Source organism: Sturnus vulgaris, chromosome 19 (genome assembly GCF_052056855.1).
Source record: "Sturnus vulgaris isolate bStuVul1 chromosome 19, bStuVul1.hap1, whole genome shotgun sequence".
Classification (NCBI taxonomy): Eukaryota; Metazoa; Chordata; class Aves; order Passeriformes; family Sturnidae; genus Sturnus; species Sturnus vulgaris.
The window spans coordinates 8599091-8625802 of NC_142261.1; the positions used below are offsets into that span (position 1 = coordinate 8599091).

The following is a 26712-nucleotide window of genomic DNA, read 5'->3' on the forward strand; positions in this document are numbered from 1 at the left end:
GGGGATGGATCAGGCCCTGCATCCCTCTGTAATTCCCAGCCGAGGCTCTCTGGCCCTGCTGAAGGATTGTTAAGGGTGAAACTCTGGCTGGGAATTTTCCAAGTTGCAGGCAGCGGGGGAGGATGGGAGCCCTGGAGGGGCCAGGGCCACTGATCTATAATTAATCAGGCTTTTTTCTTGACAGTTGTTGCTTATGGAAAAGATTTAGCAAAATCTTTTAATCAATAATTAGTGAGGTTTCCTGCCTCCTGAGTCAGTGATGTGCCTGTGCTCTGCCCACACAGACTTGAGTGGAAGGGAGACCCCAGCTCGTGCCCCAAATAGAGCCCACGAAAGCTGGGGCTGGTGTCCTGTGACCATGGAATGGGCTTTACTCAGGAAATGTCAAGATGAATCTCAGGATCTGGGGAAAGCATTGCCCTGCCACCCTCCTCCCAGTGCCCCTCCCCAGAAATGTGGCATTTCTCAGGGTAAAACCTGGCAGCACAGCTGGCATGGGGGGTCCTGTGTTGCCTGTCATTCACTGCAGTCTCAACCACTACTAAGGTGATTCAAAAACTGCTGGAATTGGTAATTATTGAGGCTTAATCTTTGCAGTGGAAAAGATGTGAATATCCTTCCTGGCAGCAGGTCTCAGTCATTGGGGCATTTCTGGCTGGCAGAGTACCAGGCAGCAGCTCTCCTGGCAGCACCACAAGGCTGGGGATGAGATGCCAAAGGCAGGGGTTTGCCAGGAAATAACCTTGCTTGAGCAAGGAAGGGGATCAGTGGTAGTGTGGAGGAGCTGCTGCCATCTCTGGGCTCACATTCCCCAGCAGTGAGCTGGAATGGATGCATGGATGTGGCTGTGCTGCAGGGACCCTCACCTTCAAGACCACCTGCCATAGCCCAGTAGCCCCCTCAGGAGCTGGCCCTGCACCTCTGCCACAGTGGGCACACTGCTCAGGAACTGTGTTAAAGCAGCTTATCTTGAAACACAGTAGGACAGATCTCTCCATCATCTGCCCTTCCTTCTTTTCCCTTGCTCCAATGAAGGCTGAGCATCCTGCTGCTGGCTCCTTCCTTGAGGCCAGCAGCAGCTCAGGGCTCTGGCCTGCACATGGGTGTGCTCTGTAGTGATGGAATTTGGGATTTCCTGGGAAACCATGAGTAGTCACCCCCCACGTGGGAAGGGGCATTGTGACTGAGCCCCTGAGCAGGCTGATGGGAAGGGAGGTTTGCCTGTGCATGGGGCTGTTCCATGGCAAGGCCTCCTCTGCCCAGCTGAGGAGGAGGAAAAGGCAGGATTAAAGCTAATGAAGTTGTTTTGGAGCATGACGTGCCTTTTGGCAGCTCAGCTGGGGTCAGGGCCTACTGCCAGCTCCCTGACAAAAAGCAGGATGGAAGGGGCACTGTGCTCTCCTATCAATACAGGCTGGGGCACGAGGGAATTGACAACAGTCCTGCTGCAAAGGATTTGAGGGTAATGACCTGGTAATGTGCACCTGCCGCTCAAAAAGCCAGACATATCCTGGGCTGCATCAAAAGCAGTGAGGGCAGTGGTTTGAGGTAGGGGATTCTCCCCCTGTACTCTGGTGAGGCCCCACCAGCAGTGCTGTGTCCAGCTCTGGATCCTACAATATTAAAAGGACAGGGACCTGTTTGGGTTAGTCTAGAGGAGGCCACAAAGATCTCAGAGCACTGGAGCACCTGAGCTATGAGGAAAAGATGGGAGAGTTGGGGCTGTTCAGCCTGGAGAGGAGAAGGCTCTGGCAAGACCTCATAGCAGCCTTTCAGTACTTGAAGGGGGCTTATAGGAAAGATGAAGACAGACTTTTTAGCAGGCCCTGAGGCAATAGGACAAGAGATAATGTTTCTTAACTAAAGAAGGGTCAATTTAGGCCAGATAAAATTAAGAAACTTTTGACTGTGAGAGTGATGAGGTGTTGAAACAGGCAGCTGAGGGAAGCTGCGGATGTCCCATCCCTAGAAATATTCAAGGTCAGGCTGAAAGGGGCTCTGAGCAACCTGATCTGGCTGATGTCCGTGTTCATTCCAGGGAGCCTGTTAAAGGTCCTTTCCAACCCAACCCATACTAGGGTTCTATGATTCTGTGTCCCCAGAAGACCCTTGCAGGGACATGTGGCAACCCAAAGCCTGGTGGAGCAAGGCATTCCACTGGGACAGCCTGGGGAGGGGGATGTGGTGGGGCCATCCCCCCTTTCCCAAGAGGCTGGTGAGGGACATGTCCCATAGAACTGCACACAGCCTGGCTGGGTGCTCCCAGCCCCTGTGTCTGGTGTGGCTCCTGGCTGCCCTGGTGGGGTGACGACAGCAGAGCACTGGTGCTTTCAGCATAGCCATAGATGTCAGTGTTTCCATAGGCAGGGCTGCAGGGAAACTTCCCCAGGGCTGTGCTGGGGATGGTGCACATGGTATGCAGGAGTCCAGGTTGTTGTGGCACAGAGTGTGATGGACAGGCTGGTGCTTGTGCTTAACTGGCAGCTGCACTGGGACCCCCATTCTGGGAAGCACAGGGGTGACTGAGAAAGGGGAACAGTCAGACCTGGTGGCAAAGGGACATGGCTGGCCATGCCTCCACCACAGGCCACATGTGCCTGCAATGCACCTGGCACACAGAGGCCAATGAGCAAGGGTCAAGGATGGCACAGCCAGAGCCACGTGTTCAAGGAGTGCATGGGGGCTTAGTGCAGGCTGTGCCCCAGGCTGCTCATTCCCTGGTCTTGGCAGTGCCAGGGGCTTTCATTGGGGTGCCCAGGGTTGAGCAAAAGCTTCACAGAGGCCCTGCAATATGAGTGTGTGTGCACACATACATGTGTTCCCATCCCACCCTCCGTACTGGTGTTGCCGGGCTGGCGCCAGGCAGCGCGTGGGGAGCGAGCGCATTGGAAGGACACAGAGACAGGGATGCTGAGCCAGCGCTAGTTCAGTGTCGGTGTTTATTTGTGTGACACTCAGAGTGGGGGGAAAGGAGCAGGGGATGGGCACATGTGGACAGAGACATCTGCGGCGGGGGAGCCGCTGTTCCCAGAAGTGGGGAGGAGGGAGGGAGCCAGCAAAGGGCCGGTGAGGTGGATTAGAAGGAGCACTCGGATCTGTTCACGGTCTTCTCCACATTTCCAGCTTCGTGCCTGACCTTGCACGAGACAGAATTGTAGCCCTGCCACTTGCTGGCATCCAACGACAGGTAACTGCTGGCCATGTAGCGGCTGTTGCTCTGCCGCTGGGGCTGGCTGGTCTCCACACCAGAGCTGATGGTATTGCCGTCAGCCACCCATTCCACTTTCACACTTCTCGGGTAGAAGTTCTCCATCAGACACACCAGGGTGGCTTTGCCTGTCTCGAGCTCCTTGGAGGATGGTGCGAAGAGGTGGACGGTGGGAGCGACCGGGGGCTGGCCTGCGAGGGACGAGAGCGCTTCGGGGTCAAAGAGGGCCCTGTCCCCTCCACAGCCCCTGCCTGCCCTGCTGGCACTACCCAGAAACTCCTCACTTTCCCCACAGCCAAGAGCTTATCATTTGTAACTGTAATATATTTAAATTTGGGATATATATATATATATATATATATATATATATATATATAAAATAAGTGCATATATGTGTGTGTAATACACATACACATATACATACATACATCTCATATATATATGTTTTATATACACTATATGTACATATATGTACATATGCATATTACATATGATATTTACAGCTAATATACATTATATATATATAAAATGTACAATACACATACATATGTAGTCCATATCATATGAATAGACGTATAATTCTATAAAATACATTTAACATGAATATTTATAAATTTCTATATCTCACATAGATATAAATACTTATTTTATATATTTTACATATATATATATATACACATATATATATGTACCTATATATATTTAACTACATCTTAATTTCTTTGCCATAAAGCCATTTCTTTCCTTTTACAGGGCATTTTTTAAAAAAAAACCCCAAAATTTCACAGACAAACCATCCTGTTTTCTGCCCAGTTCTGCTTTCAGACATTTTCTTGTCTCTGAAAAACTAAGACTAAAAATCACCCAAAGGAAGATGGAAAAAAGACGTTTGGTCTTTCTGGTGTGGTTCTGCTGCCTCCTTCAATGTGCAGTGTTTCTACTTCTATCTTCACCTCTATTTCTATCTCTATCTCCATTTGAAGACTAGGATGAATCCGCCATTAAATACTTTTATGAAGAAATGGTCAAAGAACATTTTTCTTGATCTTATCCCTGAGTAATTTGGTTCAAATTGGGATTTTTCGCTAAATTATTTTTAAAATTACAGACAAAGACAGAAAAACGACATTTCTGGCAGCATTTTCAGCACAATTAGCTCCATTTTTGACGTGTCTTACCTGGACAATGGGCTCTTTACAATACCCCTGGAATCTTTTGTCTAAGATTCCAGGGACATGCGGTTTTAACACGAAGTTGGGCTGACTGTGGGCTGCTCACAGCTGAGGACAGACTGTCCTTTCACCTGCACCTGCACCCTTGGCCATGGGACACCGCAGAAGAGCCCCTGTGCCTCACCAGGGCTGACAGACTTAGTCCTCAGGACTAAGAGTTGAGGACTTAGACTTTAGACAGACAAATTTCTTTGACAAAGACAAAAATCACCTCTTTTAGAGGCCTAAACCTGAGTTTCCTTCCCCTTGAGACCTCAGACACATTTCCTGGACAAATTTTAAGTCTTTTCGATTAAGAAAACACTCCCCGATTCTCCGTGGCGTGCACAGAGTCGTCAGAGTCCGCAGGGACGGGACAGAGTCCCCAGCGCCGGGCTCAGTGCCCGACCCCAAACGGGCGGCAGAGCCCAGCCCGGCGCCAAGTCCGAGAAAAAAACCCCAAATGGCCAAAAATCGACAGAATGTCAAAATTCCGTGGTGGGAAAGGAAAGACCGAGGGGAAGTCGGCGACTCACCTTTCACGATCAACGTCGTCCCGGCCCCGAATACACCACACAGTGACACGGCACCATACAGAAACCTCCTGCCTCATGGCAGAGCAGTCCTGGGACCTATGGATGTGGGAGGATGGAGAGGATGGTCTGGAAATATCCCAGTGGATGCAGCAGAATGAAGGTGATGGGATGGAGATGCTCTGATGGACACAGCAGGATGAAGGTATGGGCACAGTTGTACCTGTGGAGTATTGGTCCTGTCTTTCGGTGCAGCTCCCACCACCAGCAATGGAGCTAATAGCTGAAGGTCTTCGCTGGCAACTTATTTTTATTAATATTTACCCTAAAAATATGAAAAGGCAAGTAGCAGAAATGCCTACATAGAGCTGTGATAGCCAAGGAAGGCGTGAGCCAGAATGAGTTTCAGCTAAAACAAATTAACTTTAAATTTCCCTGTAAAGCCTTGGCTGCTTCTTTGAAAAGTATTTTCCCAGAGTGGTGCCAATCCCACAGATTGGCAGATTCAGTGCTCAGCTTGGACCACTGAATGCCAACAGCACCAACGTAAATTGAACCCACAGATTTTCATATGATGTGGTTTGTGCAAGTGGTTATAGAAGGAGGCAGAGTCAATGAACTTCCTGAGTCACAGGAACTATATAAATAGCTCGCTGTAAAACAGGTAACACTTCGAAGATTTTGTAGATTGAGACACTTTCTCTTTCAGAGGTTTGCTTTGCCTCTGTGAATGTTTATGCTTTTGTGCAAAGCCTGAAACTATAAAAAAAAATTCACTGAAATTGTCTATGCAAAGTATTAAGCTGAAGCCACTGCCCTCTATTGTGGATGATCATTTTCTGAGCATTTCTCAGGCTTCAATGGGGTTTCAGATTCATTTTGTGGGAGGACAAAAGAGGGGGGCAATGTTCAGCTCTTCAGTCCTGCTCTTCTCCTTGAAGAGAGGCATGGAGGAAGACAGAGGCTGTGCTGGATGCAGCAGGGTATTGCTAAAGTAGCTTTTGGCATTGCCACCAGAGTAGGAGACCTTGAAAGTCTCTCCCACATTGGCAGACGCCTTGGACAGCTGACTCAGAGATGCTTCCTGCACCAGGGAATGTGGAGAGGGACAGGGGAGAAGAGGGCTGTCAGTCTGTGCCCCAGGACAGCCCTCTCTGACCTGCAGGACAGGGCTCCTGTGCCAGAAGGTCCTGATGGAACAGAGGGATCACTGCCTCAGACAGAGCCCAAGGCCTGAGCCCAAGGCCAGGACCCCATGAAGAGACCTGGCAGAGCAAGAGGACAGGCTGGCAGCAGAATGAGGTGGTGGGGCTGACAACACGACAACGCCAGGCACTGCACATCCCAGTGTCACCTCGTGCACAGCATGGGGCAAGCAGGAGGCCGTTCACAGCCAATGGCCTCTTGAAGGGAGAACATGAAACTGCATCAAGCCCACAGCCCTGCTCAGCCCTGACAGAGAGGACAGAGAATCTCCATCTTTAACTCCTCTGTTTCCAGAGGGCTGTGCCCCCTGTGGTGATGGTTCCGAGGCTCCTGGCACAGCTGGGCCGGGAGGCATCAGCAGAGCCCTGGGCACCAGCCAGGGAGATCAGGAATAGCTTGGCTCTGGAGCATAGGTAGGCACAGGAGGTCATCCCAGCATTTCTTTATTGAGAGTGTGTGCAAACACTGGACAGGTTTCCTAGAGAGCTAGATGATATCCCAGGCCTGCAAGTGTTACACAGGCACTTGGTCAATCCCCTACATTTTTGTCATCCCTGAAGTGGCCACACAGTTAGACTCTGTGATCATTGAAGGCCTCTTCCATCTGAAATGGTCTATTCAGTTCTATCTTATCTGCTCTCATCCACAAATGACATGGTAAGGGCTGTAGGGATGGAGATGTGTCACTGGGAACAGCCACATTCACCACAGGGCAGAAATAGGCAGGGTTGTGCCAGGGACCTACCCCACCAAACAGGGACAGCAGAGACTCCTAACAGGCCTCTGTCATGGCAGGAACACTTTGTATTCCTCCCCCATTGCTCCATTTCACCGTGGTAAACATAATCACTGCCATTTTGTTAATTACCACATTAACAGACAGCCTTGTCATGGGCTTGGACCCAAGAGATGGTTACTGTGCTCATGGGGTCTGGAAAATGGCAAATAGACACCTGGTGGTCCCAAGCCATTGTAGCAGATCCCCGTGACAGGGTCACAGCTGGGAATCTTAGGCTGGTACCAGTAGGAGCTTCTGTCATCCCCGGATCAGATGAATTTGATGGCTTGTCCCACAGTGCTGACACTGAGTAGAGCTGACAGAGCACTGCCTGGACGAGGGAACATGGAGAGGGACAGGAGGGAGAAAAGATGATGAGGGTCAGCCAGTGACCTGGAGCATGGCTCTCTCTGGTGAAGGGAACAGTTAAAGGACAAGTCTGCCTGCAGACATATACATGGGACACCCTGGGCCACGGCAGCATTGCTGGGAGGTCACAACTTCCTCAAATGACAGGGATAGGCATAGTCTTGGGGCTCCAAGAGGAAGCTGAGGCAGCAGGTTTTTGTACCACTTCCCCATTGCTCTGTGTCACAGTGCAGCAGTACTGCTGCTGTCATAGCTACCACAGAAATAGACAGCCTCGTCCTCGGCTTGGACCCCAGTGATGGTTAACGTGGCCGTGGAGCCGGATTTGGATCCGGAGAATCGCGAAGGGATGCCCGAGGGTCTCTTGTTGTTGTTGTAGATCACAGTGACAGGGGCACTGCCAGGGACCTTCTGCTGGTACCAGCCATAGCTGTAGCTGCTACCGGAGCAGGTGATCGTGACCTTGTCTCCCACGTTGGCTGGCACCTCGGGTGGCTGAGTCAGCGCTGCCTGGACCAGGGAACCTGGAGAGGGAGAGAAGAGAAGGGAGAAGACAGGGGTCAGTCAGTGTCCCAGGGGCACAGACCTGCCATGGCAGCAGGACGGGGCCCCTGTGCTCAAAGGCCCCGTCCAGGCACAGCAAGTCTGGCCACGGCACCTGTGCTGTGGGCGAGCACCACGAAGAGAAGAGGGGCCCAGGCCATGGTTCAATCCCACCAGCTCAGCGTCCCCAGGATGATGGGGCTGTGCCGTGGACCCTGACTCCCTTTTAAGCCCCCGCCCGCCCAGGACACGTCCCCTCCATGCAAATCCGACCCTGCGGTCACGGCCGGATCCTGCTCGCGCCTCTCTCCGCAAATCCCTCCCTGCTCCACACCCAGCCCCACCACCCCAGATGCAGCAGAGCTTGTCCCCAGACACAAAGCAGAGACACCTCCCAGCTCTGAGCCTCAAAACCACGGGCATTGACCCCCCTGTCTCCGTACCGTGCTGAGTGGCTGCAGTGCCTACAGACAAGGGAGAGCTGTGGCAAGGGCATACAGGAGCACCTGTGGCTCCCAGTGATGGGACTGGAACAATGCCAAGCTCCGCCATTCCCCAACTCATTTTCGGCATTTTTCCCTCCCACGGGTGTTCCAGGCCCTCAAAGTACCTCTACCCCTTTGCTTTCCTGCTTTTGTGCCCTGGCTCTTCCTCTAACAGCTGATATCCACCATCAAGCCAAGACCTTTGCTCTTCCCGGGCATTCACACCCCAGAACAATGGGAGTGGGTCAGCACTGAGTCCCGAGGTCCAGCAATCCCTTCCCGTTAGCTGATCATGAGCCCAGTGTGCTGGTGCTCAGCAGCCAGAGCCAGGGCAGCTCCTGGTCAGCCTTGCTCTGACTCAGGGCACAGGGATCAAGGCTGTCTCTGGCAGTTCCAACCCAGACAAAGAGCGGCTGTGCCACAGGAAATTCCCTCTCACCCAGGGCCCTTTCTGTCCCTGACTATGCTGTCCCCAGGGTGCCCAGGGCACCAGGAGCTTGGCTGGCGTGGGCTGGGAAGGGTTGCAGGGCTGTCTCCCTGTGAGAAGCATGGAGGCAACCTGTTGGAGCAGAGTGTGTGTCCCACAGCAGGAACTGCCACACAGGCACAGATGCTGCTCCATGTTGTGCCTGGGCAGATGCAGGCAGCACCTGAGGGTGCCCCACTGGGGAACAATGGGCTTGTGCCTCCCTTTTCTTGTGCTGAGAGTTACCATGGCCCTGATCACCACTGATATCCCAGCCAGAAGAGTGAGAGCTTCGTCCCGCTTCTCCTCCTCCTCCTCTGCTTGGACCCAGTCATGCATAATGTGGCCATGAAGATGGGTGCATTCCCAAGTGCTATATATCCCCTCCCAAACTGCCAGGGAATGGCTAGGGACCTGGGGCTCTTAGGGAGTGCCAGGCTGAAACACCAGGCACAGCCACATTCAGAGCACGGAAGCAAGAGCAGGACCATGGTGGGGACCTGACCCCTCATCAAACAGGCACAGCAGAGACTCCTGACCGATATCTGCAATAGCAGGAGGCTTTTGCATCACTTCCCCAGTTGCTGCATGCCACTGTGGAAGCACTGCTGCTGCTGTCCTCACCACCACAGAAATAGACAGCCTTGTCCTTGGCTTGGACCCCAGTGATGGTTAATGTGCCCCCAGAGCCGGAGAATCGCGAAGGGATTCCCGAGGGTCTCTTGTCATTCCGGTAGATCACAGTGACAGGGCCACTGCCAGGGACTTTCTGCTGGTACTAGTGTCATGGTTTTGATTTGCCAATTTAAATAAACTCATTTTCTGTTGTGAGACAGAATCAGGAGCAGACGCAAGGCAGGCCTAAAACTTAAGAGGGTGTAACAAGAAATTTATTAACTACACAAAGAGGGAAAAAAACCCATTCAGAATAAGATTTTCAGACCACTCCTTCCTTCCCTCTCCCAACCTTCATAACAACAAAACAAACATACAAAAATTACTTCAGTCAGTTCCCAACTCAAACAGTCCTTTTTTCAGTTCACTTTCGGAGAGAGAAGCCTCCTCTTGTTAGGCTATAGGGATTTTTTCCACAAAAAGGAAGGAAACAGTCCTCTCGTGGTTTCATTTTCACGACTTGCATCCACCCGGAACCTGCAATCGTAGCACTCCTCCCAACTCCACAGCCTTCCCAGAGCTGCGCATGTGGGCCATGTCTGATTCATGGGGTTTTATTTTTAAGAATGAAATGTTCCACAGCAAAGGTTCTCTTCATCTCTTTTTTCTCTGTTCATGCTTCATCCTCAGAAAACCGAGATCCACTTCTTTCCTCGGGGCAAAGATTTTCAACACAGTGCTTTTTGGTCAAATAATCTATCAAATGGAACATTTCCAACTCCCCATGTCTTTTCCCATGGTTTATAGGAATATTCAGTACATCAGTTCAACCTCACAATCTTACAAAAGGACATTTCAGCCATCTTCACAGCATCTCCTCACTCTTCTTCCATCTAAAAAACTTAGCTCTTGCTTCACTGACTTCAGAATATCTCCTTTTTCCTTTTCACTCTGGGAAGGATTGAAAAGTCTGTAAGTCCTATCTGAGCATTGAAAGAGTTAAGATTTTGAACAGGGAAAAGAAAAAAAACCAAGGCTACAATGCTGGAGCTTTGCCAGGATCTCTGAAACCAGCCATGCTGGAAGTGGAGGGGGGGAAGAAAAGTGGCTGAGATCTTAAATCAGCCTGAGTTTTTCTGGCCACCGTCCATGGCCACCCCCTCCTCTCTGCTGGGGGGCCCGGCCCTGCCCCTGCCAGGCCTGCAGGCCTGCAATGGGACCAGGCCAGGCCCTGTTACCTGCACTGCCACCAGAAAGACAAAGAGACTCAATTCCAGATTACCCCCTTCAAAATGTGTGTTCACAGAAAGAACTAACTTTCTCCAATGGGCTGTTGAAGCTGTCCCAACCCCCCACAGAGGAAGCCCCCTTAGAGAGAACTTCTCTCTGAGTTTCTTCTTCCCTGGTCAAACCAGCACAACCAGCCAAAAACATTGCTGCTGACCCCACAGCAGATCAAGGTGCTTTGCTGCAGATACTGGACACTGGGGACAGCTAAGCCAGAGCCACGTGAAAGCCATGGGCTGCAGCAGAAGCTCTCCCTGCCCTGCCCAGCCAGAGCACCCAGGGCTCCTGTGTCCTGGCAAACACCCACACACCCAGCCTGAGCTGCCAGGGTGGCTGCAATGCTGCCAGGCCCTGGGCAGGACTCAGACTGTGGAGCAGATATGTGGCAGAGGTGTTCTTGGGCAGCTCCACAGGCTACATCTCCTAATTGTCCCAGGCTCCTCTGCCCTCACATGGATATTGGACAGTGAGGATGAGCCCAGGCCAGGGCTTCTACAGCACCAGGGCCCAGTCATTGGGAACACAGTTGTAGAATCATGGAATGTTTTGAGTTAAGTACCATCAACACCCATGCCATGCACAGGGACACATTTCACTAGACCAGGTTGCTCAAAGCCTCATCTAACCTTGCCTTGAACACTTCCAGGGATGAGTCATCCACAAGTTCTCTGGGAAACCTGCTCCAGTGCCACATCATGCGCAGAGTCACTGCCTTGAGACATGGAACACACAGGGAAGGGAACCAGGAAGGGAAAGGAAAAGTCTCAAAGCTGGAGAGGTGGTCATGCCTGACAGAGTGGATTGAGACACCAAAACCAGCCTTTTTGACACTCAAGATCTCGCTTGTCTGTGGCTCAGTGTCACCATGAGATAAACACCGCTGTTGTCCAAGCTGCCATAGTAATAGAAAACCTTGCCCTCAGCTTGAACACCAATGACCCTCTGGAGTCAGGCATAAAACCAGAGAATCATGAAGGGATGTCTGAGGGTCTTCTGTCATTCCAGTGGATCACAGTGACAGGGGCACTGCCAGGGACCTTCTGCTGGTACCAGCCATACTCATAGGTGTTCCCAGAGCATGTAGCCCAGATTGATTGTCCCAGGTTGGCTGGCACCAAGGATGACACACTGGAGCAGAGAGCCTGGAGAGTGAGAGGTGAAAGACAATAAGATTGGGGTGAGCCATTGCCCTAGGAGCACATGTCTGTCCAGGCAGCATGACAGGGCCCCTGTGCCCATGCTCCTCATGCCACATTGGGACACACAGCCTCAAGACAGAGAGGAAGATTAGAGACCCATGGGCCTGGAAGGAGAGCTGGCAGGAGCATGGGCAGTAGAACATCACCCTGTGAGGGAAAGGGACCTGGCCATGGCTACAGAAACATGGAGGAATCAGAGCCCAGCCTGGCCCAGCAGCAGAGGCAGCTTCAGTAGCAGCAGCAGCAGCAGCAAGAGGGGGCAGCCTGAAGCAAAAGGCAACAGGGCTGGGGATGAGGCAGCACCATTCCTATTATGGGGACAGGGGAAAGAGTCACCTGCTGTGCCTTGTCGTACACATTCATGTCCTTAGGCAGGGGCCAGGAACCTGCCTCAACTCCACTATCACAGCTTTGTTTGGCCATGAGAAAAAATGGCTCAAAACCTTCCTCTCTTGACACCGGATTCTGTGTCTCACTTCCCCATTACTCACTGGCTTCATTACCCTCATCAGTACTGCTGCTGTCCCAGCTACCACAGAAATAGACAGCCTCATCCTCGGCTTGGACCCCAGTGATAGTTAATGTGCCTGTGGAGCCGGACTGGGATCCAGGGAATCACAAAGGGATGCCCGAGGGTCTGTTGTTGCTGCCTTAGATCACAGTGACACAGCCCAAGGCACCCAGCACAGAGGTAGCAGGAGGAGGACATGGTCATCAGTAGCAAGATGTGATGGGTTTGGGGGACAAATCCACACTGATCTTTGTAGGGACAAGAACAATGACCTTCAGACATGGTGGAGAGCAAGAGAAACTCCAGTTTTGTGGGACAGCGAACAGAGCCATTGCTGTAGAGATGGGATAGAAACCCACGCCATAGTGAGGGAAGAGGGCTGAAATATTTTCTTTAGTTTTGGAGTCTGGAAATCCTTGGAATTCTCACTTCCTACTTCTTGTTGCAATGATACACCATAGTAGTTGCCACTGCTGCTGTCAGCATTACCACAGAAATAGACAGCCTCGTCCTCGGCTTGGACCCCAGTGATGGTTAACGTGGCCGTGGAGCCGGACTTGGATCCGGAGAATCGCGAAGGGATGCCCGAGGGTCTGTTGTTGTTGTTGTAGATCACAGTGACAGGGGCACTGCCAGGGACCTTCTGCTGATACCAGCCATAGTAGCTGCCACCCCCACATCAGGTGATCCTGACTGTGTCTCCCATGTTGGCTCACACTGAGGATGGCTGAGTTACTGCTGCTGCCTGGACCAGGGAACCTGGAGAGGGAGAGAAAAGAGGGGAGAAGAAGCAGTCAGTTAGTGCCACAGGAGTACTGCCCTCTGCAGGCAGGGAAACAGTAATGGGAGAATTCTGCCTTCAGGTACTCATGCGGGACACTCTGGGTGCAAGCCATACCATGGACACTCCTGAGGGATTGCTTTAGCCAGAGCCTGAAACCTCTCCCTGCCCAGTGCCCCTCAGGACACTCCTCATCCCATGCACTAAGGCCAGATAGGTTGGGGACATGGCCTGTTGTGGACACCCAGCATCTGGGGTAGCTGGAGACAGCCTTTCCCATGGCCCGAGAGGAACCACATCCAGCCCAGAAGCCAGGGACTGCAAGGCAGGGTGTCCCCAGGCAGTGAGAGGCTCTGTGTGGTTAAAATGCATGACAAAGCAATGGGGACATCTTCATGAGATGTGGCATGAGGACAGAATCGCAGACAAGACCCGGCAAAGCAAGAGCCAAAATAGCTGCAGGAATCAAGGGTAGGAACTGCCTATGCTCTGAAAATCTTCCCCACACATGGAAATGTTCAGCAATCAAGAGGAGTGAAAATATTACCCCACCATCACCAAGAGCCTGAGCAACACTGCTTTGATAGCCACTACAGAAATAGACAGCCTCGTCCTCGGCTTGGACCCCAGTGATGGTTAACATGGCCGTGGAGCCGGACAAGGATCCGGAGAATCGCGAAGGGATGCCCGAGGGTCTCTTGTCATTCCAGTAGATCACAGTGACAGGGGCACTGCCAGGGACCTTCTGCTGATACCAGCCATACCAGTTGTTACTAGCTCCAGAGCAGGTGATCTTGATGGTGTCTCCCAAATTGGCTGACATGGAGGATGGCTGAGTCATTCCTGCTGCCTGGACCAGGGAACCTGGAGAGGGAGAGGAGAGAGGGAAGGAGAGGGGGTCGGTCAGTGCCCCAGGAGAACAGACCTGCCTGGGGAGCAAGGTTACAGGGAATGCCACAGTCAGAGGAGAATGGACCCAGACACAGTCACCAGCATATCTGAGGAGTAGAGCCCAGGCCAAGGCATTTCAGCAGAGAGACAGTTCTGGGAGATGCAGGAGGACATGGTTATCAGCAGCAAGAGGCAGTGAGGTGGGGAACACAGTTATACCATGAGTTTTGTAGGGATAAGGACAGGGGTCCCCAGCCTCCTGTTCTCTAGGACAAAAAATGGTACTCATATGGTCATGCAGAGGAGACACAAACCTCCCTCAGTCCCACATCCACAACTCTGCTTGGCCATGAGAAGAACTGAAAATCTATGCTTTTAATTCCTCTGTCTTTGTCACTTCACCAGCAGCACTGCTGCTGTCCCAGTTACCACAGAAATAGCCTCGTCCTCGGCTTGGACCCCAGTGATGGTTAACGTGTTCGTGGTGCCAGATGTGGATCCGGAGAATCGCGAAGGGATGCCCGAGGGTCTCTTGCTGTTATCGTAGATCACAGTGACAGGGGCACTGCCAGGGACCTTCTGCTGGTACCAGCTATAATAGCTGCTGCTACCGGAGCAGGTGATCGTGACCTTGTCTCCCACGTTGGCTGACACCTCGGGTGGCTGAGTCACTGTTGCTGCCTGGACCAGGGAACCTGGAGAGGGAGAGAAGAGAGGGAAGAAGGAGATCAATCTGTGCCCCAGGAACAGAGCTTTCCTAGAGCAGCAGGATGTCGCCCCTGTGACCACAAGTCTGGCCATGGCACCTCAGCTGTGATGAACACTGTGATGAACACTGCGAGGAGTGGAGGGGCCCAGGCCATGGTGCAATCCCACGAGCTACTTGTCCTTACGCTTGGTGGGGCTGTGCTGTGGATCTTGTCTAGCTTTTAAGCCTGGGCCGTGGCTCCTCCATGAAATTCAGACTCTATTCACAAGGCAGGAACCCGCCAGCACAACTTCCCCATCTCCAACTCAGCTCCCTCATTAGGGGATACTTCCCATACCATACTTCAACTGTGAGAAAAACTGCCAGATTTATGGTGAGTTACACCTGACATGGTGATTGCCAAATGTCCAGATGGCAGAACAAGATGTTGGTCCTGCCAGGGATCCCTAAAGCCAAGGGCCTCTGGTGCACCATCAATCTGCAAAATCATTCCTGTAAATTGCAGTTCTCAAACCTCAGTCATTCCTCAGAAATAGCATTCCCCAGCATCCACGGTCAACAACAACCATCCTGCAAGGTAGTTCAATCCTGACCACCACTGCTGTCCCAGCCACCACAGAAATAGACAGCCTCGTCCTCGGCTTGGACCCCAGTGATGGTTAACGTGGCCGTGGAGCAGGACAAGGATCCAAAGAATAGTGAAGGGATATCTGAGGGTCTGTTTTTGCTATCGTAGATCACAGTGACAGGGCCACTGCCAGGGACGTTCTGCTGGTGCCAGCCATAGCCATAGCCACTGCTACCCCCAGAGCAAGAGATCCTGACAGTCTCTTCCACGCTGGCTGGCAGTGAGGATGGCTGCTGACTCAGCACTGCCTGGACCAGGGCATGTGCAAAAGGAGAGAAGAGAGGAGAGAAGAGTGGAGCCAGTCAGAGTCCCAGGAGCACAGACCGGCCTGGACAAGGTTACAGGAATGCAACAGTCAAGTCAAGAATACACAGGGACATGGTCACAGGCACATTCGAGGAGCAGAGCCCAGCCCATTGCTGACAGGCTGCACAAAAGCAGCAGTACCAGGAGTCAGCAGTACCAAGAGGCTGTGGGGGACACAGTTATACTATGAGCTGCCAGGAGGGATAAGGACCAAAATCCTTCCTCTGCATTTTGAGTCTATGTCACTTTCTGTTACTCATGGTCACCACACACCATAGCTGCTGCCACTGCTGCTGTCATAGCTACCACAGAAATAGACAGCCTCGTCCTCGGCTTGGACCCCAGTGATGGTTAACGTGTTCGTGCCGCTGGAATAGGATCCGGAGAATCGCGAAGGGATGCCCGAGGGTCTCTCATCATCGTAGTAAATCACAGTGACAGGGGCACTGTTGGTGCCAGCCATAGCCATAGCCATAGCCATAGCTGCTGCTACCCCCGGAGCAGGTGATCGTGACCTTGTCTCCCACGTTGGCTGACACCTCGGGTGGCTGCTGAGTCACCGCTGCCTGGACCAGGGAACCTGGAGAGGGAGAGAAGAGAGGGGAGAAGACAGGGGGTCAGTCAGTGTCCCAGGGGCACAGACCTGCCTGGGCAGCAGGACGGGGCCCCTGTGCTCAAAGGCCCCGTCCAGGCACAGCAAGTCTGGCCACGGCACCTGTGCTGTGGGCGAGCACCACGAAGAGAAGAGGGGCCCAGGCCATGGTTCAATCCCACCAGCTCCAGGTCCTCACACTGATGTCGCTGTATTGTGGGCCCTTGATCTGCTTTTAAGCCCCTACTTCATCAGGCACAGGCCATTCGTAAATATGTGGTGCCCATTGCTCCCAAGAGCTCCTGCACTGCTCCCTCTACTTACTGCAGGTAACTCTGTCCCACCAAAAGGCAGCAAATTGGTCTGGATTGCCATGTCCTTCCCCAGCATGACTGCTGAGTTCTCAGATCAGCTGGGGACCACCCCGAGCCTGTTTCTGCCCTGTAGGACATGGCCTCGCTGCACACATGCTGCTTCAATCAAGAACGCCACACTGGGGCTCTCTGAATTGTCACAAGAGAAGTGCAGAGCAGCGAAATGGGACTTTGAAAGGGAATGGGAGCCACACCAAGACCAGAAGCTTCAAGGCTCAACAACACAAAGGAAAACCAAGCCCCTAGTTCCTCCAAATTCCAAGTGAGCTGGGGGTCCCCAGCAGCTTCTCAGCAGCTGTGTGTAGAGCGGAGCTGGTGTTTGTACCAATCACGAGCACGTAGCACCTGCACTCTTGTCCGGCCAGGGGCAGCCCCTCTGCCTCCTGCGCACAGCACTGCCCACGGCAGCCGCCAAAGGAGCCTGCGGGGCTGCTCTGAGCCTCGCTGGCACACGCTGGCACCTGGCTGGCCACAGCCCCTTTGCCTCCTGCCTGCCCCGTGAGCCTCAGGACTGGGATGTGGAGCCACACTGACACCGTGTGGGGACAAGAGGGTTCAGGGACAGCACTGCAGGAACTGAGAGCAGAGCCCGGCACAGGACTCTTCCCTTGCTGCCTCTCAGCCCTGCCACAGCTTCCACCAGGTCTAGAGATTCCTCCAGCGTTGGCCACAACCATCAGGGTTTCTGCATGGCACCCTGCCCACGGCAGCCTTTGTTCACAGGGGAGAGCCTCTCACACAGACACAGGGTCCTTTGTCACAGTTGCTGTCACCAGAGATGAGTTGGCATCAGCCCTGAACTGGCAGGGACTGGCATCCACCAGTGTGGGTCTCTTGCTGATATCATAGATCACAGTGACAGGGACTTCTGCTGGGACCAGGCATAGCCACTGCTACTGACCTTGAAAGTCTCTCCCACATTGGCAGACGCCTTGGACAGCTGACTCAGAGATGCTTCCTGCACCAGGGAATGTGGAGAGGGACAGGGGAGAAGAGGGCTGTCAGTCTGTGCCCCAGGACAGCCCTCTCTGACCTGCAGGACAGGGCTCCTGTGCCAGAAGGTCCTGATGGAACAGAGGGATCACTGCCTCAGACAGAGCCCAAGGCCTGAGCCCAAGGCCAGGACCCCATGAAGAGACCTGGCAGAGCAAGAGGACAGGCTGGCAGCAGAATGAGGTGGTGGGACTGACAACACGACAACGCCAGGCACTGCACATCCCAGTGTCACCTCGTGCACAGCATGGGGCAAGCAGGAGGCCGTTCACAGCCAATGGCCCCTTGAAGGGAGAACATGAAACTGCATCAAGCCCACAGCCCTGCTCAGCCCTGACAGAGAGGACAGAGAATCTCTGTTTTAAACTCCTCTGTTCCTCAATTCCACATATCTCTATATCACCATACCAACTGCCACTGCTGCTGTCCTCACTACCACAGAAATAGACAGCCTCGTCCTCGGCTTGGACCCCAGTGATGGTTAACGTGGCCGTGGAGCCGGACTTGGATCCGGAGAATCGCGAAGGGATGCCCGAGGGTCTGTTGCTGTTACCATAGATCACAGTGACAGGGCCACTGCCAGGGACCTTCTGCTGATACCAGCCATAGCTGCTATAGCTACCCCCAGAGCAGGTGATCTCTGTCTCCCAAATTGGCTGACATGGAGGATGGTGACTCAGCGCAGCCTGGGCCAGGAACCTGGAGAGGGAGAGGAGAGAGGGAAGGAGAGGGGGTCGGTCAGTGCCCCAGGAGAACAGACCTGCCTGGGGAGCAAGGTTACAGGGAATGCCACAGTCAGAGGAGAATAGACCCAGACACAGTCACCAGCATATCTGAGGAGTAGAGAGACAGTTCAGCAGAGAGACAGTTCTGGGAGATGCAGGAGGACATGGTTATCAGCAGCAAGAGGCAGTGAGGTGGGGAACACAGTTATACCATGAGTTTTGTAGGGATAAGGACAGGGGTCCCCAGCCTCCTGTTCTCTAGGACAAAAAATGGTACTCATATGGTCATGCAGAGGAGACACAAACCTCCCTCAGTCCCACATCCACAACTCTGCTTGGCCATGAGAAGAACTGAAAATCTATGCTTTTAATTCCTCTGTCTTTGTCACTTCACCAGCAGCACTGCTGCTGTCCTTGCCACCACAGAAATAGACAGCCTCGTCCTCGGCTTGGACCCCAGTGATGGTTAACGTGGCCGTGGTGCCGGATGTGGATCCAGAGAATCGCGAAGGGATGCCCGAGGGTCTCTTGTTATCAGCATAGATCACAGTGACAGGGGCACTTCCAGGGACCTTCTGCTGGTACCAGGCAAAGTATCTTTTGGGATTGCCTTCAGAGCAGTTGATCTTAACTGTCTCTCCCAATTTGGCAGACACTGAGGATGGCTGACTCAGTGATGCTGCCTGGACTGGGGAACATTAAGAGGGAGAAAAGAGAGGGGAGGACTTCAGTCAGTGTCCCAAGTACACGCCGTTGCCAGGACATGGTTACAGGGAATCCAACCGTCAGATATGGACAAGGTCAAAAGCACTTTTGAGGAACAGAGCCCAGCCCATTGCTGAACGGCTGCACAGAAGCAGCTCTGGCAGCACAGGAGGACATGGCCAGCAGTACCAAGAGGCTGTGGGGGGCACAGTTATACCATGAGCTGCCAGGAGGGAGAAGGACCAAAATCTTTCCCCTGTTTTTTGAGTCTATGTCACTTTCTGTTTCTCACTGTTACCTCACACCATAGCTGCCACTGCTGCTGTCATAGCCACCACAGAAATAGACAGCCTCGTCCTCGGCTTGGACCCCAGTGATGGTTAACGTGGCCGTGGAGCCGGAGCTGGATCCGGAGAATCGCGAAGGGATGCCCGAGGGTCTGTTGCTATTGCTGTAGATCACAGTGACAGGGCCACTGCCAGGGACTTTCTGCTGGTACCACCCATAGTCACTGTAGCTGCTACCCCCGGAGCAGGTGATCGTGACCTTGTCTCCCACGTTGGCTGACAGTGAGGATGGCTGAGTCAGCGATGCTGCCTGGACCAGGGAACCTGGAGAGGGAGAGAAAAGAGGGGAGAAGAGGGGGGTCATTCAGTGTCCCCAGGGCACAGATCAGGCTGGTCAGGGAAATGTGGCCCCTGTGCCTTCGAGGAACAGCAAGTCTGTCCAGGGCACCTGAGCTGTGGGAGAGCACTGCAGATGGGGAAGGGCCCAGGTTATGGTGCAATCCTGCCAGCTCCATTTCCTCATAGTGACGGGGCTGTGCCATGGACCCTGACCATCATAGCTGCTGCTGTCCCAGCCACAACAGAAATAGACAGCCTCATCCTTGGCTTGGACCCCAGTGATGGTTAACATGCTCGTGGTGCCAGATGTAGATCCAGAAAAGAGTTTAAGGATGTCTGAGGGTCTCTTATCATTAAGATAGATCACAGTGCCAGGAGCAGTGCCAGGGACCTTCTGCTGGTGCCAGCCATAGTTGTTGCTGCTACTGGAGCAGGTGATCTTGACAATTTCACCCATGCTTAATGACACTGAGGACGGCTGACTCAGTGATCCTGTCTAGGCCAGAGAGCCAGGAGAGGGAAAGGGGTAACACCAGAAGGGTCACTTGTTTCCCCAGGAGTACAGCCTTACCCAGGAGCGCGACAGGCCCCTGTGCCCAATGGTTCTGGTGCCACAGTGTGACACACAGCCTCAAGACAGAGAGGAAGATTAGAGACCCATGGGCCTGGAAGGAGAGCTGGCAGGAGCATGGGCAGTAGAACATCACCCTGTGAGGGAAAGGGACCTGGCCATGGCTACAGAAACATGGAGGAATCAGAGCCCAGCCTGGCCCAGCAGCAGAGGCAGCTTCAGTAGCAGCAGCAGCAGCAGCAAGAGGGGGCAGCCTGAAGCAAAAGACAACAGGGCTGGGGAAGAGGCAGCACCATTCCTATTATGGGGACAGGGGAAAGAGTCACCTGCTGTGCCTTGTTGTACACATTCATGTCCTTAGGCAGGGGCCAGGAACCTGCTTCAACTCCACTATCACAGCTTTGTTTGGCCATGAGAAAAAATGGCTCAAAACCTTCCTCTCTTGACACCGGATTCTGTGTCTCACTTCCCCATTACTCACTGGCTTCATTACCCTCATCAGTACTGCTGCTGTCCCAGCTACCACAGAAATAGACAGCCTCATCCTCGGCTTGGACCCCAGTGATAGTTAATGTGCCTGTGGAGCTGGACTGGGATCCAGGGAATCACAAAGGGATGCCCGAGGGTCTGTTGTTGCTGCCTTAGATCACAGTGACACAGCCCAAGGCACCCAGCACAGAGGCAGCAGGAGGAGGACATGGTCATCAGTAGCAAGATGTGATGGGTTTGGGGGACAAATCCACACTGATCTTTGTAGGGACAAGAACAATGACCTTCAGACATGGTGGAGAGCAAGAGAAACTCCAGTTTTGTGGGACAGCGAACAGAGCCATTGCTGTAGAGATGGGATAGAAACCCACGCCATAGTGAGGGAAGAGGGAATAGGGCTGAAATATTTTCTTTAGTTTTGGAGTCTGGAAATCCTTGGAATTCTCACTTCCTACTTCTTGTTGCCACGATACACCATAGTAGCTGCCTTGATAGTCAGCATTACCACAGAAATAGACAGCCTCGTCCTCGGCTTGGACCCCAGTGATGGTTAACGTGGCCGTGGAGCCGGAGCTGGATCCGGAGAATCGCGAAGGGATGCCCGAGGGTCTGTTGTTGTTGTTGTAGATCACAGTGACAGGGGCACTGCCAGGGACCTTCTGCTGGAACCAGCCCGCATAAGCATAGCTGCTGCTAAGCCCAGAGCAGGTGATCGTGACCTTGTCTCCCACGTTGGCTGACACCTCGGATGGCTGCTGAGTCAGCGCTGCCTGGACCAGGGAACCTGGAGAGGGAGAGAAGAGAGAGGAGAAGATGGGGGTCATTCAGTGTCCCAGGAGCACAGACCTGCCATGGCAGCAGGATGGTGTCCCTGTGCCCAAAGGCCTCATCCTGGCCCAGCAAGTCTGGCCATGGCACCTGTGCTGTGTGTGATCACTGCTAGGAGAAGAGGGGCCCACGCCATGGTGTGATCCCACCAGTTCCATGACCTCACACTGATGAGGCTGTGCTGTGGCACCCAACGCCCTCTTATGTGCCTGCCTACCCAGGAGGGACCCTTCATGGAAATGTGTCCCCCAACATTTCCTGTCAGCTCCTGTCCCATTGTTCCCCTTCCCTCTTGCCCACTAATGCAGGAGGATCACTCCAGGCCACCTTCTCCCTTGGGCACTCAGCTGGGAAAAACAGGTCCTGCTGCAAGCCAGGACACCACAAGCTGGTGTATCTCAGGAGCCACAGGACTACACTGAACTGGTTTTGAGGTGTGTGGGCAAAGACCCCTCAATCTTAGCCAAGATCAGCTAGTCCAGCTGTTCTCTTCTCTTCTCTTCTGTGCAGGGCTCAGCTGCAGCTGCCCCAGCCAAGCCCATGGCTCTCCACCAGTGCTGAGGTGCCAAAGCACCCCCACTGCAAGCACTGCCCCAGCACCAGTGACTCTCCTCCTTGTCTGCAGCACCATAGGGAACAGAAGTGCTCTGAATTGTGGAGCCCCTGGAGCACGAGGACAAGTGCCCAGCCTGGCCAGCCCCACACACCTGCACAGACCTCTCCCCACCACCCTTCCAGACCTGCCTCGGCCTTTCCATGCTGCTCCTTTGGCTGTGGAGGTGGACAAGAAAATTGCAAGGTGATGCTCGAGGGTATTTTGTTGCTCTAGCGACTGGGGCACCGCGAGGGTCCCTCTGCCAGGAGCAGCCAGCACAAGTCTAGCTACTGCTAAGCTCAGAGGAGCTGCTCTTTGTCGTTTCTCTGAGGTTAGCTGGCACCAAGGATGGCTGACTTGGAAATACTGCCAGGACCAGGGGAGCTGTAGAAGGAGACTGGAAAAGACAGAATTCAGTAAGGCAGGCAGTTCTACCTGCTCGCCTCATACTGGAATGAAAGAACTCCTCACAGAACTCTGCCATGGTAGGTTTTTGTATCACTTCAACAATCCTCTGTGCCACTGTGGCAGCATCACTGCTGCTGTCCCTGCTACCACAGAAATAGACAGCCTCATCCTCGGCTTGGACCCCAGTGATGGTTAACGTGTTCGTGGAACCGGACCCAGATCCAGAGAATCGCGAAGGGATGCCCGAGGGTCTCTTGTCATTGTAGTAGATCACAGTGACAGGGCCACTGCCAGGGACCTTCTGCTGGAACCAGCCATACCAGCTGCTACTAGCCCCGGAGCAGGTGATCTTAGCAGTCTCTCATATGTTTGCTGACATCGAGGATGGCTGAGTCACAGTTGCTGCCTGGACCAGGGAACCTGGAGAGGGAGAGAAGAGATTGGAGAAGATAGGGGGGTCAGTCAGTGTTCCAGGAGCACAGACATGCCTGGATAAGGTTATGGGGAATGCAACAGTCAGAGGAGAACATACAAGGAAAATGGCGACAGACATAACAGGAGAGCAGAGTCCAGCCCCAGGTATCCCAGCACAGAGGCACCAGCAGGAGGACATGTTCATTATTTGTAAGTCTAAGTGGAGTGGGAGACAAAGACTCGCACTTTTGTAGGGAGTAGAACAATGATCACCAGCTCCAAAGGTGCCTTCTACTCTTTAGGACACAAAATGGGCAAAATTAAGAGCAATGGTAGTGCAGAGGAGACCAAAACCTGCCCCATTCCCACATCCAGAACTCGGCTTCATCATAGAATGACCTAAAAATCTCCATTTGTACTTCTTCTGTACCTCCCTTGAAAATCTGTGTCACTATACCAGCACCACTGCTGTCCCAGCCACCACAGAAATAGACAGCCTCGTCCTCGGCTTGGACCCCAGTGATGGTTAACGTGGCCGTGGAGCCGGATGCAGAACCGGAGAATCGCGAAGGGATGCCCGAGGGTCTGCTGTCATCATTATAGATCACAGTGACAGGGCCAGTGCCAGGAACCTTCTGCTGATGCCAGCCAGCATAAGCATTGCTGTTAATCCCAGAGCAGGTGATCGTGACCTTGTCTCCCACGTTGGCTGACACCTCGGATGGCTGAGTCAGTGCTGCCTGGACCAGGGAACCTGGAGAGGGAGAGAAGAGAGAGGAGAAGATGGTGATTAGTCAGTGTCCCAGGAACACAGACCTTCCCAAGGAAGACGATGTGGCCCCTGTGCCCACAAGTCCTGCTCAGGCATAGCATGTTTGGCCATGGCACCTGAGCTGTGGGCAAACACTGACGAGGAGAAGGGCCCAGGCCATGGTGCAATCCCACCAGCTCCAGGTCCTCACACTGATGTCGCTGTATTGTGGGCCCTTGATCTGCTTTTAAGCCCCTACTTCATCAGGCACAGGCCATCCATGGGTATGTGACACCCATTGTTCCCTGGAGCTCAAGTCCCAGTTCTACCTCTGTATGCTGCAAGCACCTATGGCCCACCAAAGATCACTTCAGACTGCCTGCTCTTTCCCCAGTATGGCTGATGCAGTCTCAGTTCAGTCAGGGACCATCCCCAGCTTGTTTCAGCCCGATAGGACAATGGCTTTGCTGCACCAGGAGTTCTGTGCACACAGCAGGGACAGTACGACCTGGCCATGTGAATACATCCACCTGCCCTGGAGCACCCAAGGCTGGTTGGTGCCTCCTGGTCCCAGGGCACTCCCTGGGCTGATTAGCAGCAGGCATAGAGCAGCTGGGAAAACCACATGCTGCTTCAATCAAGAACGCCACACTGGGGCTCTCTGAATTGTCACAAGAGAAGTGCAGAGCAGCGAAATGGGACTTTGAAAGGGAATGGGAGCCACACCAAGACCAGAAGCTTCAAGGCTCAACAACACAAAGGAAAACCAAGCCCCTAGTTCCTCCAAATTCCAAGTGAGCTGGGGGTCCCCAGCAGCTTCTCAGCAGCTGTGTGTAGAGCGGAGCTGGTGTTTGTACCAATCACGAGCACGTAGCACCTGCACTCTTGTCCGGCCAGGGGCAGCCCCTCTGCCTCCTGCGCACAGCACTGCCCACGGCAGCCGCCAAAGGAGCCTGCGGGGCTGCTCTGAGCCTCGCTGGCACACGCTGGCACCTGGCTGGCCACAGCCCCTTTGCCTCCTGCCTGCCCCGTGAGCCTCAGGACTGGGATGTGGAGCCACACTGACACCGTGTGGGGACAAGAGGGTTCAGGGACAGCACTGCAGGAACTGAGAGCAGAGCCCGGCACAGGACTCTTCCCTTGCTGCCTCTCAGCCCTGCCACAGCTTCCACCAGGTCTAGAGATTCCTCCAGCGTTGGCCACAACCATCAGGGTTTCTGCATGGCACCCTGCCCACGGCAGCCTTTGTTCACAGGGGAGAGCCTCTCACACAGACACAGGGTCCTTTGTCACAGTTGCTGTCACCAGAGATGAGTTGGCATCAGCCCTGAACTGGCAGGGACCGGCAGAGACCAGAATGTCCAGAGATCATGACAGGGATTGTCCCAGCTCCTCTGAGCAACCATAGGAGAGGACATTTTGAGGGCAGGGACAAGTAGTCCCACCACAGCTCTTCACTTCCAGTAGCCATGTAATTTCAATGTCCTCCAGCGCCAATAAGGGTTCCTTTGAGCTTAGATCACAGGGGCACCGTCAGGGACCTTCTGCTGGAGCCAGGCACAGCTACTGCTACCGCCGGAGCAGGAGATAATTGATGGCTTCTTTCAGACTGGCTGACTCAGAGATGCTGCCTGTGACAGGTACTGTGGAGAAGGACAAGAGAGGGGAGTAGAGGGGTTTCACCCAGTGTTCCAGGAACATGGCCATCTCCTGGGCAGGGGGATGGGGAATACTGCACTCAGTGCAACCACAGTCACTAGCGAATCTGAGGAGCAGAGCCAAGCCAAATGTACCCCAAGACATCCCTGCACAGAGGTACTTCTGGCAACAGCAGGAGAATGTTGTCATCAGTAGCAAGAGGCAGTGGGATGGGGGACAAAGCCACACATGAGTTTTGTAGGGACCAGGACAATGATCCCCAGGCCCAAGTTCACCTCCATTGCACTAGGACAGGAAAGGGGGAACATTTGTAGCCACAGTCATGCAAAGGAGACAAAAACCTGCCCCAGCCCCACATCCACCACTCTCCTTGGCAAAGAGAAGAACAGTAAAATGCCATTTTTATTTTTTCTGTAATTTGAATTTGAAAATCTATCATTTTTATTACACCAACATAGCTGCTGTCCAAGCTACCACAGAAATAGACAGCCTCGTCCTCGGCTTGGACCCCAGTGATGGTTAACGTGCCCCCAGAGCCGGAGAATCGCGAAGGGATGCCCGAGGGTCTGTTGCTACTGCGGTAGATCACAGTGACAGGGGCACTGCCAGGGACCTTCTGCTGGTACCAGCCATAGCTGTTGCTGCTACTGGAGCAGGTGATCGTGACCTTGTCTCCCACGTTGGCTGACAGCGAGGATGGCTGCTGAGTCAGTGCTGCCTGACCAGGGAACTTGGAGAGGGAGAGAAGAGAGGGGAGAAGACAGGGGCCAATCATTGTCCCTGACGCACAAATCTGCCTGGGAAGCAGGACAGGGCCCCTGTGCCCAAAGGCCCCAGGATACCATGGAGTGGCACAGAGGTGCACACAGAACACAGGGCATGAGGGCACCTCCACCGTGCAGGCCAGCATTGCTGCCGTCATAGTTACCACAGAAATAGACAGCCTCGTCCTCGGCTTGGAGGTGATGGTTAATGTGCCTGTGGAGCCAGACCTGGATCCGGAGAATCACGAAGGGATGCCCGAGGGTCTCTGGTTGTCCTTGTAGATCACAGTGACAGGGCCACTGCCAGGGACCTTCTGCTGATACCAGCCATAGCTGTAGCTGCTAAAGAAGCTGCTAAGCCCAGAGCAGGTGATCCTGACCGTGTCTCCCACGTTGGCTGACAGTGAGGATGGCTGCTGAGTCAGCGATGCTGCCTGGACCAGGGAACCTGGAGAGGGAGAGAAGAGAGGGGAGAAGATGGGGGTCATTTAG

General features: G+C 53.5%; 1 protein-coding gene and 2 gene segments (V, D, J or C); all 3 read right to left on the reverse strand.

Moving 5' to 3' along the window:
* Positions 1 to 2920: 2920 nt before the first annotated feature.
* LOC106864874 (immunoglobulin lambda-1 light chain-like) lies at positions 2921 to 8097 on the reverse strand. The gene is made up of 4 exons (XM_088176114.1): positions 7964 to 8097; positions 7538 to 7829; positions 4956 to 4993; positions 2921 to 3399 (listed from the first exon to the last, which is right to left on the reverse strand). Exons 1-4 carry the CDS (start codon positions 8007 to 8009, stop codon positions 3077 to 3079), a joined length of 699 nt encoding a protein of 232 aa, XP_088032240.1. The 5' UTR covers positions 8010 to 8097; the 3' UTR covers positions 2921 to 3076.
* A 7891-nt stretch (positions 8098 to 15988) lies between these two features.
* On the reverse strand, positions 15989 to 16535 carry LOC148221648 (Ig lambda chain V-1 region-like). The segment is given in 2 exon segments: positions 15989 to 16306; positions 16442 to 16535. Coding segments are annotated over 2 exon segments (364 nt in total).
* An 891-nt stretch (positions 16536 to 17426) lies between these two features.
* On the reverse strand, positions 17427 to 18576 carry LOC148221649 (Ig lambda chain V-1 region-like). The segment is given in 3 exon segments: positions 17427 to 17563; positions 18098 to 18384; positions 18503 to 18576. Coding segments are annotated over 3 exon segments (498 nt in total).
* Positions 18577 to 26712: the final 8136 nt, after the last annotated feature.

Excerpts from the sequence above, each read along its gene's own strand:
- LOC106864874 (XM_088176114.1), bottom strand. The coding sequence starts at position 8,009 with ATGGCCTGGGCCCCTCTTCTCTTCGTGGTGCTCGCCCACAGCACAG. Across the intron at positions 7,830-7,963 it reads GGTGCTCGCCCACAGCACAG|GTTCCCTGGTCCAGGCAGCG; the intron begins GTGCCGTGGCCA and ends CTCCCTCTCCAG. Across the intron at positions 4,994-7,537 it reads TATGACAGCAGCAGTACTGC|TGGTGTATTCGGGGCCGGGA; the intron begins TGCACTGTGACA and ends CGTGTCACTGTG.